This window comes from Nyctereutes procyonoides, unplaced genomic scaffold (genome assembly GCF_905146905.1).
Source record: "Nyctereutes procyonoides isolate TBG_1078 unplaced genomic scaffold, NYPRO_anot_genome, whole genome shotgun sequence".
Taxonomy (NCBI): Eukaryota; Metazoa; Chordata; class Mammalia; order Carnivora; family Canidae; genus Nyctereutes; species Nyctereutes procyonoides.
This window is the reverse complement of record NW_026575040.1, coordinates 15,257,369-15,272,631: the sequence shown is the minus strand read 5'-3', so window position 1 is coordinate 15,272,631 and position 15,263 is coordinate 15,257,369. Positions and strand designations below refer to the sequence as shown.

At 32.2% G+C, this 15,263-nt stretch overlaps 1 protein-coding gene across 6 annotated transcripts in view; it reads right to left on the bottom strand.

Moving 5' to 3' along the window:
• The window catches only part of ICE2 (interactor of little elongation complex ELL subunit 2), a 72,782-nt gene that overhangs the window by 35,571 nt on the left and 21,948 nt on the right, over nucleotides 1-15,263 (bottom strand). For all 6 annotated transcript variants that reach the window (XM_055319914.1, XM_055319918.1, XM_055319919.1 and 3 more), the window contains 6 exons: nucleotides 14,260-14,397; nucleotides 13,578-13,694; nucleotides 13,255-13,414; nucleotides 12,235-12,416; nucleotides 3,880-4,870; nucleotides 2,995-3,170 (listed from right to left, as the gene is read on the bottom strand). In XM_055319914.1, coding sequence (XP_055175889.1) covers nucleotides 2,995-3,170; nucleotides 3,880-4,870; nucleotides 12,235-12,416; nucleotides 13,255-13,414; nucleotides 13,578-13,694; nucleotides 14,260-14,397 — 1,764 coding nt within the window. The remainder of the gene's footprint in view (nucleotides 1-2,994; nucleotides 3,171-3,879; nucleotides 4,871-12,234; nucleotides 12,417-13,254; nucleotides 13,415-13,577; nucleotides 13,695-14,259; nucleotides 14,398-15,263) is intronic.

The window sequence follows — 15,263 nt, the reverse complement described above, 5'->3', positions numbered from 1 at the left end:
TTAAATTGTGATTAAGATAATTTTACTGGTAAAAGTTTTTTATTATATAATAATTCTTCAGCAATTGGTAATCTGCATTTAACTACCATAAGCTAGAGATAAAGAAATGGAGGTCAAGAGGGTTAAGAAATTTGCTCAGAGACAGAGCCAGTTTATAGCAGAGTTGAATAATTGATATGGAAGATATACCCTTTTTGGATCATGAGTTGATTTTTCCATGATAATACTGCTTTATATCTATAAAACTAAGTCCTGAATCTGGTTTTAATTTCTGTATGTATTCTACTGCCACCTCCAGGAAGCCAAGGGAAAGAAAAGTCTGAATATTTTATGGTAGTATTCTAAAATTAGAGTGAAATTTTAATTCCAATCAAAGTTTCAAACTATAAAAATTAAATTTACCATTCCTTTCTTCTTTGAATAGTAACTCTTATTCTCCCCAGCTGAAAGCTTTTCCTGGTTCTGTCTTCCAATTTTTCACATAGACCTTTTAAACTTTTCCATACATTCCTAAATAGATATTTCATAGCTAGTATCAGGAGTTGAAGAGACTTCTAAGTGTTTTAAAGCTTTATCTAAACAAGTCGGTTTTTAAGTAGTTAATAAGAATGCTTTCTTACCTAGAGTTTAAATAGTGCTACTTCAAAACTTCTCAAACTAGTGCTTAAATTATCCTAAAGTTCCCTTCCTTTTTTTTTTTTTTTTTTTTTTTTTTTTTTTTTAAATTTTTTTTAATTTATTCATGATAGTCACACACAGAGAGAGAGGCAGAGACATAGGCAGAGGGAGAAGCAGACTCCATGCACCGGGAGCCCGATGTGGGACTCGATCCCGGGTCTCCAGGATCGTGCCCTGGGACAAAGGCAGGCGCTAAACCGCTGCGCCACCCAGGGATCCCTAAAGTTCCCTTCCTTAATAACACCCTCCTCTTTCTTCACCCCTCAATTCTTCTCATTAACTTAATACCTGTTTATTGTGTTTCTAGGATATAAAACATTTGGGAGAAACAGGTAAATAGGACCTGATTCCAAGGGAAATTCATTCTACAAGGGATTTAAATCATGTGTACTAAATGATTACATGTAATAAAAAGGTACAGGATGATAAACATTCACTGAAAAATTTAAAATTTTACTCTGGGTTTGACATCATCAAAAACATAAGGCTTCTATTTAGATATTCTTTGGGGTTCAACTGGTTTGATATATTTTGATGAAGAGTGAATTCACATCTATAAGGTTTTGTTCCAACACTTACAAATTGCCTTTAGTCAATAGAATGACAATGTCCTTAACAGGCTGTCTGTTTCAAGAACTCAGTATCCAATATATCCCTAAGCTGTTCTTAAGAATAACTGGCCCATCAATAGTTCCTAACTGCTGTGAGCTGGCACATCAATACAAAGTGGTATGGGTTCAAAGGGTAAAAAGTAAAAGAAATCAGGTTAGCTTCCAAAGAAATAAAAGAGATATCAAGTAAAAATTAAAGAAATAAAACACTGAAAATATAATACATAGCACTGATACTACATATATTCAAGATGTTCATGCTACAGCCATTAAACTGATAATTAAATATAAATAAGATAGGAAAATCAGTAAATAAAGTAAAATCTCTTAATTCAGAAAATATTAGCATGTATTTAGGAGCAGACTAATACAAAATCTTTAGTATTTTGTCATTCCTTGACTTTCTCTTATAAAAAAATACTACCTCATACATTTAATTCAAAACTATTTGGTTTTTAAAATTTAAAGTCTGAACCACTGATAAAAACCAAATTATGAGAATTAAGAATTTAAAAATGTATTCACAATCTCCCTTCTATTTGACAAAGGTAACAGTATCATCAAGCAAAAGACCCTCCAAGTCTATTGGATTCTAGGGGACAAAGATCCTAGATCCTGATGGTTTAGCTTTAGAGTTTTTTCGTAACAGATCCTGTTATTAGCAGTTTAGAAAGGTTGGACCATCTGCTCTCCCTCCTTTCCTTCCTTTATTTTCCAAATTATTCCTTAATGTGACAAAGCAGTAATCAGTGACTTGATCCACAAGGGTCAAGGCTAGAACATCACTATTTTTGATCACTTGACTCCTAGCCCCAAACATAATGACTTCTAAAGTGGTCACTGAGGATACTTATCAGTGGTAGGTTAGAGAGCAGAAGATAGAGACAGCAAAATTAAAACAAGTAACTTTTAAAATAAAAAACATAAATATACACACACACAATGACAAATATACACAACAGAAAAAATTCTCTTAAGTAAAAATGAAAGACATCATTATAATCAGCTATAATATAGAAGGTCTTCTTTATTTAGCAAATTCAGTGGTGCCACACACACAAAAATCAAACTAATCTGAATGTGAACTTCAAACATCAAGTATGGAAAACTGTTTAAAGAACCAATTACTCAAACTGTAGCAAGAACTTTTTAACTGGAAAAAAAAAATTTTTTTATATCACCCCCCCCCCCCAAAAGACCAACAGGGGAAAAAGAATATGCCTGGTCTTCTAACAATTCTGCAAAGACTTCAAAGATGTCTGTAAGTCCCCCTTACAAAATGTGGGACTTATAAAAAGAGTAAAGAAGATCCCCAAAGTAAGGGAAAGAAGGGCTAAAATATCACAAGGAATTCCAAATTAACAGAAAGCAGGAATATATGTACCTGTCTAGGTCAAAATGTGATGGTGCAATTTTTCATTAAGTTTATAAATTCTATGTTAGAATGTTACTGGCATTCAAGAATTTTACATTTAACACTTTCCAGTTTCCCTTATTAAAAGTGTTTTCAGTATTTTACTAAAAAAAAACAAAAACAAAAACAAACCACACACACACACAAAAAACCAACAAAACACCCCAGCTCATTCTGGAATAATTCCAATAGTGATCAACAGTTTAAAATTAAACTTCATAACAATGGCATGTGAAATATTTAATTATCCACTTATATTACCACATCCTAACTCCCCAAGTAACAACTTACTCTTCTGATTTTCTTCCGTTTTTTAGAACGTGGTCTGGTCTCTATCCTCTGGACACTGCATCGCACAAGTAACAACAAGTCTTGCAGGCTAAATAACTTGTAAACAAAATTTCCTTCCTGGGGAGCTACATATTCTGATGTATCTTCAACATAGTCCTGAAGTTCATATGGCAATCCTTTAAAAATAATTATATTTCTCATTTTTATTTTAAAATACATTAGCTCTTTACACATAATTCAAGATAAAACAATTCAATTATCTATTTTTGAGTTTTTATTAACTATTTTTAACTTTCCATTTCCTCAGTTGAACACTTAAACTATTACCATTTCTGTTTACTTTTACTGGAAATGTAGTCAAGAGCTTAGGTCGAAGCTTTAACTACCACTTTCATTAACCCTAGCCAAGTTTAAATTAGTGAGACAACATATGAAGAAGAAAACAAGTTTTAAAAAAGTGATGTTTTGTCTAAACCAGGCAGAGCTGAGCTACAGCGTTATATTATCTCAGAAAGTGAAAGGTATAAAACTATATAGTCCAACATCATGAATTAGTAAATTTTGGACTCATAAATGTTTATGGTTATTTTTGATCATCTCCCCTTTATCAGTTCAGTGAGCAACATTATCTGCAGTTACAGTAGCCACTGTACATGTTGGATAAACACAAGTTTAAAAATTACAAAAATCCATACAACTTTGTGTACATATTTAAAGAGAAGATTTTGGAAGCTGACACACTAGATTGAAAAATGAAGTATCAATGACCATGTAATATTATAAGGCAGGTCTAACAACGAGAAAGTGAGGGACTGAGGGAGAAAAAACTAAGGATAAGGAAGAGGCAAACAGTTAATATAAAGGTCTTTGTAAATATTTACTTACGTCCTTTTGGCTTCTGAAATGCAGAAGGCCATACAGATTTTGGCCAACTAGAGGCATCTGAAGGAGCAGATTGCTCAGAAGCAGGAGGTTGTTTAGAATTTTCCAAATTCATTAAGGGCACTTCAGGTATTTTTCTGGAAATTGGTTTCAGGAGTTCATCCTGCATTTTTAAAATTTCTCCAACTGGATCAAATTTTTTATATACTCGTTTAATAGGTTTTTTTAAAACACATGACTCTTCAAGACTACAAGTAGCATTAGTCTGGTTTCCTACAGAGGCCTGTGCTGAGGAAGAATTGGGGCTAGCTGGTTTAGAACTTAAATTAGAATTCTTATCAGTTGTCTTTCCATTACTATTATTTTGACATTCTGTATCAATGATTAAACAGTCTTCATCTGTATCACTATTGCAAAGAATTACATCTTCACTTCTTACTGGTTCTGAGGTAATAGTCTTTTCCTTTGAATTGTCTGTGTTCTCTAGAACATTCAGGTTTTCAGGGGCATATACCTTATCAGTAGTCAAATCATTTTTATGAGAAGTTTCAATTTCTGTAGAACTTTCTAACTGTAAAGAATCAGACATTTTCAAGTTATTATCCTGCGCCAAAAAGTTGTCAGAATTTGATGGTTTTTCACCACATGGTACAAATCCCTGATCATCTTTATTTCTGCACTCTTCAGGGCCACCGTCCATACCAGTCACCAGCTGTTTCTCCTTTTGCAACTGTTCCATCAGAATCTGAGATAAACTTCTAGAATGAGCAGAAATATCTGGTGCAGTTGGTACCACAGATGTGGTTGCTGTGCTGGGAGCTGTGGGAGTATCTGTCGTGTTGGGTACTGTGGAAATACTTGCTGGACTTGGTGACTTTGATGGTTTGGTGGTGTTTACTCCAAAAGTTTCAAGTTCTGTGACATCACCATCAAAATCCAGGTCCAAATTTTCAAGGGACTCAATCTTTCGGCACTCATTAACTTCATAAGACATCTTGAGAAAATATATTGGTAAACTATTAGCAGGTATTCCAGGACACCCCTCACCTATTTCTTAATGTCCCTACCCTTCACATAGATAGTTCATGCTCTTTGAAAGCAGAAAGAAATGTCTAATGGCTTTGAAAGTTTCTTGCTTAAGATATACTAGCAACTAATTTATTCAATCTTCTCTTCCCACTGAATTTTTTTTTAGAATTCAAGAGTTTAATGGATCACTGATTTTTTTCAAAATTTTAAAAATTTAAATTCAATTAATTAACAGAGTATATTATTGGTTTCAGAGGTAGAGCTCAGTGATTCATCAGTTGTATAAACACCCAGTGTTTATTACATCACATGCCCTCCTTAATGCCTGTCATCTGGTAGTGCCAGCCCCACACCCCCTCCCTTCCAGCCTTCCCATTGAAATGTTGATGAAACACAGACAAATTTGCCAAACTGTAACAGCACAGGAAATAGGGAATACTTGTGAACCTCCATATCCCACAAGGAATTTCCACAAAGAAATCTCCATCAAAAACCAGAACCATAAAGAACAAATGTGGGCCAAATAGGAAGGCAGTATATTTTCACTGATACGGACTCCATAATCTCTTGTAGAGACACCTGTACTTAGTTGACCAGGAGGAAGGCCTCTTTGCCACTGTGAGGAAGCTGCTTTCTAATGCAGCTGGGGAAGGGTCACCAGCCTCTGATGTATCCCTGACATCAAGTGATTTTTTACACCTACTCAGAGAAAACAACTCCTAGTAATATGGACCGGAAATGATTTTATTATATTCTGGGACATGAAGCCATTGAGGTTGTAATTTTCCATGTAGTGTTTTAGTAATGGAAGAACTAAAGACAGTTTTAATTTATTCAAGAATACATTGTCCTCTTCCCAAGCAGCAATAGATCTCTCCTCGATCTAGCAAAGGACTTTAGATAAATACCATAAAAGTCTGGTTACATCTGCTATACACATCCACTAGCCATACAATTTAGGATTTGAGGGAGGAATATTCTACCAGCAATCACATAAAGAGAAAGAACAACCTATGTAAGTTATTCAACCTCTCTGAACCTCAATTTCTTCATTTTTAAATAATGACAATAGAGTCATCTTCTTGGATTTGTTCTAAAGATTAAATGAGAACTTGTATATAGAAAGTTTCATAGCATACTCTCTGGCACATAGTAAGAAATTTCTCAAAAACAGTATCTCTTATAAAATAGATCACCGGATTTAGTAAAAATAAAAGTAAACCATATGCTGTTTACATGAGGCATTCTTATACAGAAGGGTTAAAAACAAAACAATGGGACATAACATCAAGAAATGGAGAGATGAGAGAGCAATATTAAGTGTTAGACAAAGCATAATTCAATATAGAAAACATCTGATACAAAAAGGGATCCTATATTGAAAAAAGATGAAATCCATGATTAGAGAATGAATTGTGACATGCCAAATAACTTCAAAATATTTAGTCAAAATATGTAGTCAAAATTGAAAAACAAAAGGAAAATTTGACAGAAACACAATTGTACTTGGTCAACAATATACTACCTTTGAGTAAAAATAGGGATATAGAAGCACTATACTATTAAACGAAACCAATATATATGAATGACTGAAAACATATATACAGACTGCAAAGATATACCTTTTCCCTCCCAAGAATCCAAGGGGCATTTCCAAAGATGGACTATAAATTAACATATAAAGAAAACATCAATATAGTACAAAGCAAAATCTGCTAAGATCTTATTCCCTATTTAGAAGGAAATAAAATTAGAAATCATTAAGAAAAAAATGTAAACAAACAACCATAATCCCAAACATTTGAACATTAAAATATACTCCAAATGGTTGGATAAAAGAAGAAATTAAAGTAACTGCAGAATAGTTAAAAAGCAACAAAAATAGAATATTAGACATTAAAAATCAGAAGCATCATTCACAGCCTTTTCAAGAAATAAGAAAATACTAACATAATCATAATAATAAAATGAAGAAATTTAATAGCTATAAAACCAAAAATTAATTGAAAAACAATGGTCTAATCTCTAACAGAACTTAGATAAAATTTTAAATATCATTTATCTGTAAATATTTCAGTATGCAGCTGTAAAAGGATTCTTCTCTACATGTCATTAACTATATCAATAAAAATTAATAATTCCTTAATGTCATAAAATATGTAATAAGTGTTAAAATTTCTCAGTCTGATAAATGTTTTTTTTACAATTGTTTATTGGAATCAGGATCCAATCAAGATCCCCACACTGTATTTGGTTGACATCTCTTTCAATTTTCTTTAATTTGTCAAATGTTTCTCCTCCAAACTCTGGCAACTCCCACATACCAGATATTTGCAGGAAAAAAAACAAGTTATCTTGCAAAAATTTCCAATTCTGGATTTTAACTTCCGCATCCCTCTGATGTCATTTAACACATTCTTTTATTCCCTAAGTTTCCTATTAAAACAATGTAGTAGCTTGATTAGATTCAGGTAGTTTGTTGTTGTTTTTTAACCTGACTATGGTGGTACTGTGTACTTCCTACTTCAACCAGGAGGCTAACAATTTTCTGGTTGTCTTTCTTCTTGATATTATAATTACTCTGTTGGTTCATTGAGTGTTCTCAAGTTAATCTATCCATTATGAAATTCCTCATTGATCTAATGATTTTAGTAGCCAGCACTGAAGATTACTGCTTAGGTTTACTATTTCATCAGGAGCTGCAAAATGGTCATATTCTATCACTACCCTATAATATAGTTTGCACTGGACAGGCAAGATAATTGTCTGGTATTTTTTCTTTTTATCGGTTTTTAGAATGACTTTATGTCCTAGCACCCTCCAAAAGTGACCAGTACTTTTTTTTTTTTTTTTTGAAGTATCATTATGGGTTCAGGGGTTTTAACATATGTTTTAATCCATTGTGGTTATTCTTTGTCATGTCAAACTGACACATCTCTGGTCAACAGGAAATCCTTCAACTGGCTCTGGCATCTTTTTGATACTATTCCAGTATTATTATAGGGCTTTTACTTAACTTCTTGATTGGCATTTATATATCTCTTCTATCTCTGAAATTCTTCGTTCCTCATATACACATAATTACTTGTTTATCATACTATCTAATGTGCTCAAAATACAAAAGTAATATTATTAATGACAATATAGTTGCTAAATGCAGCTTAAGATTTTTTTTGGCAGTTCTTTTTGTACTTAGGACATACATCTTTAGGGATGTATAGTCAAATTAGTAAGTTTCTAATCATTTAAAAAAATTCACTGAGTGGTTAAACCACTAGCTTAATATACAGTGGATTGATTTGTTTCCTTTCAGCTTAGGTTGGCTTTTATACCATTTCAAAAAAATTTTTTATAGACGTGGAAAAAATTTTTAGGACTTAAAAGTCAAAACTGTAAAATAAAGTAAATCTAGTTGACATCCCTGCTTTCCTGACTTTGTTTTATCCTTCCCCCACATTAAATTAACAATTTTATGTTAATTTAATTAACAACTTTTCATTAATTTTAGGTTTATTTTTTATTATGTAGGGTTTTTATTCTTTTTAATATAAGCATAGATAAGCAAATAAGTATATATATTTGTACTTCACCTTTCATAAATAAAAAGTAGCATATTACACAAGATATTTTCTTCCTTGCCTTTTTCATTTAACAGTATATCTTAGGTATCACTCTACAACGACCTGTCTATGGCTTCCTCATTCCTTTTAATAGCTGCATTCTATGGTACTAAGGATGTACAATTTATTTAATCAATGCCCTATTAAGGGACATGTGGTTTGTTTCCAGTTTTGCTCTTTTCCTAGTATACTTTTTTGTTTTGTTTTTTTGTTTTTTTATAAGATTTTAAGTAATCTCTACACCCAAAGCGGGGTTCAAATTTACAATCCCAAAATCAAGAGTCACATGCTCTACTGTTAGAGCCAGTCAGGCGCCTCTCCCTAGTGTACCTCTGAGCTATATTTCGAGAATTGAGATTTCTAGGGCAAAGGATGAACCCATTTCATGTTTTGTGGGTACATCTTTCTTCATTTGACTATGGACATGTTACAGCAATTATCTCCTCTAATATTTTTGTATGAGCTTCTATCAACATTACCCTTCAATTTCTCATCTTTAAATTAGATGGGTTCTGCTCCTATGGGAGGACAATCCCGTGTAAGGGTATGGCACGATAGCTTTCTGAACTTCATGGCTCTAAGCTTATGCTCCACTGTTACCAAAAAGTATGTATTTATGTATGTATGTATGTAGGTGTGTTTGTATGCATATAAGTTTGTCTGAGTGTATAAAATCTTAAGTACATTCTGAAATCTGCTTTCTCTATTCACCTCTTCCTCAGTTATACGAAAACTTCTCTTTTCTTTACCTTTAATGTTCTTGTTTTGCTCAATATGAATTCTACTACTAGTTTGAGTGAAGGCTTTGTTTTGGAAGGGACTTTGGTTAGTTTCTAGAGTTTTAAAGGCCCAGGTTATCTTAGAACTCTCTTAATTTCCTGAGTGCCCCTGGACTAATCTACAAATTATAGACTATCCACATTATTTTCACTTGTTTTTCTTCATTCCTTCTTGCATCTGTGTACCATGCTCCTTCTGTCTGGAATTATTTTCCTTGTGCCTAAAGAACAACCAACAGAGGCAGTTTTCTGGTAGTAAACCCAGTTTTTACCTAAAAATATATTTAATTTTTTATTTAAGAATATTTTCATTGGTTAGAGAATTTTAGTGTAGGGGTTATTTTAGTACAGTATATTGTTCCAGTGTCTTCTGGCTTCCATTGCTATTGTCGACAAATTCCTTGCCAGTCTAACTCTCATTCTTACAGTCCTATAATGGTAATGTGCATTTTGTTTTTCTGGTGGCTTTTTTCTTTTTTAAGATTTATTTATGTATTTGAGAGACAGAAAGAGGGAGAGAGAGCATGTAGGGAGTGGGGGAGAGAGAGTCTCAAGCTGACTCCATGCTGAGCGAGGAGCCAGATGCTGGGCTTAATCTTATGACTAAGATCACTATCTGAGCTGAAATTGAGTTGGATACTTAACTGTGCCACCTAGGTGACGGTTTCTGGTAGCTTTTAAGAGTTTGTTTTTTGTTTCCACCTATTGGTCTGATTATCTCTTTTACACTATCCTTCTGGATAACATGTTAGGTATTATCACTATATCCTCTATATCTCTCACCCTGTTCTTCCTATTTTCTTTTTGTTGCCTGTATTTCATTATGGATAGTCTTTTCAGACTCATCTTCCAGTTTATCAATTTTCTTTTCAGCTTTATCTAAGGTGCTATTAACCCCATTTATAAAATCCTTAACTTATTATATTTTTCAGTTAAAATTTTTTTCTTTAGTTCTTTTTCAAATCTACTCTCTTTTAAAATTTCTAGTTCCTCATTGAAATTTTCAGTATGGCTTTAATTTTCTTGAATGCTGTATAATCAAACAGATGGTTAATAGTTTCTGATAGATAATTACAGGATCTATTTTCGTGAGTCTATTTCTTTGGTCATTGTTTCTGATGGTTCTTGCTCACAGTATCTAGTTTCCTTGTGGGTTTGGTTATCCTTATGCTTTCTAGATGTTTTATTTAAAAAGTTAATTGTAGAAATAATTTAAGACTCAAAATGACATTATATTCCTCTAAGAACTATTTTTATTCACTCTTACTGGGTGTCTAGAGACACTAGCAAGCCAAAAGCATCTCAATCCAAGTTCAAGTCCTGAAAACTCACACTACAAATTCTGAGAAAGTGGACTTATCTCTAGTTCACCCTTACTCCTGGGGTGCAGCCCTGTAGGGTTCAAGCACTTAGAAGAATAAACTCTGATTTTTGTCCCTTTAGTCCTGTGATACTGCCAAAAACATAGTTCATTTTTTGCTGCCCCTTCAGAAATGGCAAATATCATTCAGGGCAAACATGATTCTGAGTGAAAGACTTACCTTTCTGGATTCTGGTCTCCTCTAGTATCTCAGCCCTGTAATTTCCTCACTATCTTGTTAGCTCTTTGATGACTCTAAGAAAGAAATTTTTATATTTTGTCCCACTTTTTAGTTGTAATCAAGTAATGGTAAAGATCCAAATTACTTGGTTTGCCATTACAGAAAGAAACTACTCTGTCACTTTTTATCCCTTTCAACCTACTTCATGTTTCTTCATAGTGCTTGTTATTTCCTGACATTCACCTCATACCAAGTATAAGATAGATTTAAAAATGTAAAAAAAGAAAACTTAAGAAACAATTGAAAGTACTTTATGACATTATACCATATATATATTAAAGGCAAATGGTAGAGAAAAACATAAACGAATATGAAAGACAAAAGGCCAATATTCTTAAAATAGTATGAGCTCTTCGGTATAAATAAAATAAAAAAAATGTGTTTCTATTTTATTTTCTAATTTTGTTTGCTCCTTCACTTTATTCAAGTCTCTGTTCATATCTCCTGTTGGAAAAGCCTTCTTGATCATCAATCTAAAACAATCCAATTCCCACCAATTTACCAATAACCTACTCTATTTTTCTGCATAGCACTTACCACTACCTGCTTGTTTGCTATGGTTTAATTATCTGCATCCTCTATCACTAATGTAAGCTGTGAGAGAAAAAAGAGACTATTTTTATTCACTGCTGTATCCTCCATGCAAAGGATTTGTAAAACGAATGGATAAAGTTTTGTCCAAAACAGAATGTCTTAACTTTAAGAATCATGGAAAAATATTTTTTAAATACACAAAATAACAGAAATAGTATTTATGGAATGCCAAGCATTGTCCTAAATGCTTTACTTGTATTAACTCATTTAATCTCAAATAATCCTGAATTAGGTACTATCTTAAAACCCATTTTACAGATCAGCAAACCAGAGACAGAGAGAAATTACAAACCTTGCCTAAGGTCATGCAGCTACTGAGTATACTGAAAAGTATTAACAATCTGGCCAAATACTTTTCTGCACCAATCAAACTCATCTATTCCTTTTCATACTTAAAAACTCTTGAATATGAATGAGGCCAATTAAATAAAACCACTATCATGATTACCACCACCACTAAGTTTTTTCATATATACTAAAGACTGTACTCAGCATTTTACATATAATAACTAACTTATCCTTGTGAAGTAGGTATTATCATTTTTCTTTTACAAAAGGAGAAAACTGAGGCTGAAGGAGGTTAATTTAGTCTAGCTTGACCGGGGGTTCAATTTTAACTTTAAATCTAAAGCCTTTATTTTTAACTACTAGATTTAAAGCCTTGCAATAAAACTTTATGCTTCAAAAAGATAAAGTGCATTCCCTTAGAAAAAAAAAAAAGCATGCATTACATACATCCATTTCAGACATATAATCTTCTGGTTTGTCCATAAATACTGCAGAGACTGGAACAGATGTGTTTTTGGACATCATGAATTTTAATGGAACTTCATGGAAGATTTGATTTCTCTCTCTCATTGTCATTTTCTTTTGGGGAAGTGGTGAATTAATATAAATTACTTTAACCGGTTTTGAACCTTAAAGCAGAAAAATAAAGAGAGTGATTAGTTTCCAGAAGTTATATTTTAAAACAAACAGGATATAGGACAGAAAGATTACCAAACAAAGAAATATAGCTCAGGAAAGTGTAGCACATGTCTCATGTATTTTCCACCCTTGAACTTGTGATCTTTAATGTGCGTTACAGATAAAAGGGGAGAGATTTTGGCAAGAAAAATATGTTCTCTAAGAAATTTTTAAAAGAGAGCTTCTGCTTTTTATTTCTTATACTTTTATTGTCATTATTACTCAGTTCTTATAGGACTTTCAAAAAGTGATGAAATTTTACCACAGAGAATAGATTACATATAACTCTATAGTTTTGTTTCATTAGACACAGTTCTATATTTACTAAAATCATTACATATTATTCTAGAAGATATTAACTTCTCAGTCCAAAGAAAACCTATCCAGTGCTTACAAGTATAGACCTATTTTAATTCTGAGGTCCAGTACCAGACAAGTCTTGGAAACTCACCCATTTGAGACTAATAAGGTATTGCATTCCTTTCATTTCAATGAAAGACAGAGAATTTCTTTCATGTATTTTTTGGCTACCCTATAACATAACTATTTCTCTCTCACCCCCCAACATGAGTACAGGTTCCATAGATCTAATAACTCATGCATGAGTATCAATTCTATAGTAGCACTATACATTTAAAGTTCTACAAAATGTAAATGTAAAATTCACATCCACCTTAAATCAAAACTTAAGATTTTATTTGACAAATGACCACCTATGTTTAGACAGCTGAAATAGAACTGTTCCAACTCCTCTTTTGAGAGCATTACTTTATATGGCAAATCACAAACCTGCAACAGGTATTACTTGAATACACACAGGAATTTCCCACTGTTCCTTGTAGTTTGGTCCATGATTATTTAATAATGTAAATAATGATTGACTAGTTAGAGCTATCTGAGGGTGATATCTTGAAACAAGCTTCTCTGCATTTGGATCTTTACTAATATCCTGAAAAACAACATATAACTTGTTACTTCATTATATTTATTGGAAATTTCTTTGATGAAATGCCAAAAGAAGGGAGAAATTCAAGAAGGGGACCTTGTAACAGTAAGATTATATGTACTTTATGAGGTAGAAGATTACTTGGGAAAAGCACTTTCCTACTTACATAATGCATAGCTGCAGCTGTTTTTTCTGGTGTCTCAGTGGTAACTATGTCATCTTTTGAGAGCTGTAACTTCACAGGCATTGAGGGAAATACTGTTTTCACATATTTTACACTGCCCTAAGTAAGAAAAAAGGGAATGCCTTATTGCAAGTATCATATGTATTTTTTTCCCCTAAGAAAAGTATCTTTTCATCATATGAAACTCTTAACTTAAAATTCTCCACTCTACTTTAGTCTTCTTAAAGCCAAGACTTCTATGATTTTGCTAGACGACCTACATGTTTTTTTCAAAAACATCCAAAACAGGGGTGCCATGGAATTTTCCTTATCACTTTACATTCTAACCTCTCATTTTATGAGGTACAAATATAACAGAAACTTTAAAATATCCTCTCTATACATACTTATTTCCCATGATTGTGAGTAAAATCATTTAAAAGAAAAAATGTCCCCTGCTTGTATTCTGAAACATTAAGAAAGATGAGAATGAAGAAAAGAAACAAAGTTGATAGTGACATTAAAAAAAAAAATCAAGTATTGATATCCACAAAATAAAAGATACATTTGCATATTTTAGAAGTTGTATCTCATTGTTCAAAACTTAAAACATAAATATCATCTATGTAAAATATAGGTGATGTTTCAGACAAAAGAAAGTTATATCTTCGTTGGTAAACCTTACCAATGCAAGAAGAGTTTTTTCTAACTTTAATCCCATCTCTATTCTGAAGGGGAAGAATCCCATTAAGCTAGTGACTTCATGGAGAGTATAGAACTCTGGATACTTTTTCACTTGTTCAGTGCAAGCTCTTAAAATTTGCTGGGAAATAAAAATTAAGAGAAATTCATTTTTATCACACTTCTCTAAATATAACAAAAATAATTTAGTTACATATGACTATATAATTATTCATTGAAAGTATTAGCCTCATTTCATTAGTCAAACTTCTAATAATCCAAGCATAATGTATATTCCTTATGTGAGTTACTCTCTCATTTTCATAATTCTTTTTAACCTAATTTCCTCAAAGATTGATATGTAAGAATACTAAAATTAGCAATTGTATTAAAATTTAAAATTAAATAGAAAAGATGCATCATATTTTCTGTGCTATTTAAGAAACTGTCAAGGAAATAAAGCCACATGAAAATTTCAACATACTTTCCTGCAACAAAAGCAGTTACATGACTAATTAGAAATAAGTAAGTTCAATACATTAAAGATTCCCAAGCGCAATGGATTAACAAAGTAGTTGTATTACAAATCATTCTAATCTATAATCTAAAAAAAAAATATCAATTTTAAAACTAATTAAATGATGGAGTATTTAGTATTTTCTTCTCTCTAAACTTTTCAAAAATACTATAACTCATCAGGAAATATAATCAAGAAGGAAATAAAATTCACAGCTTTACTCAAGTAGAATATATGACACTTGTGATAACATGTAAGTAACTCAAAAATGCACAGTGGTTTTGGGTGGAGTCAGGTTATAAAAGACACATGTACTTCATCTTCTAAGAAATGCATTTTTTCCTCTTCTGTCAATGAATCTAATACGAACCTTTTAGAATATACTTTATATCACAAAAGTAATTAGCAATAAGCATATCTTTGTAATTGTTATATCCTGTTTCCTTCAGAAATTTATAAAATTTGTCATTACAAATTAATAATTTTACTCC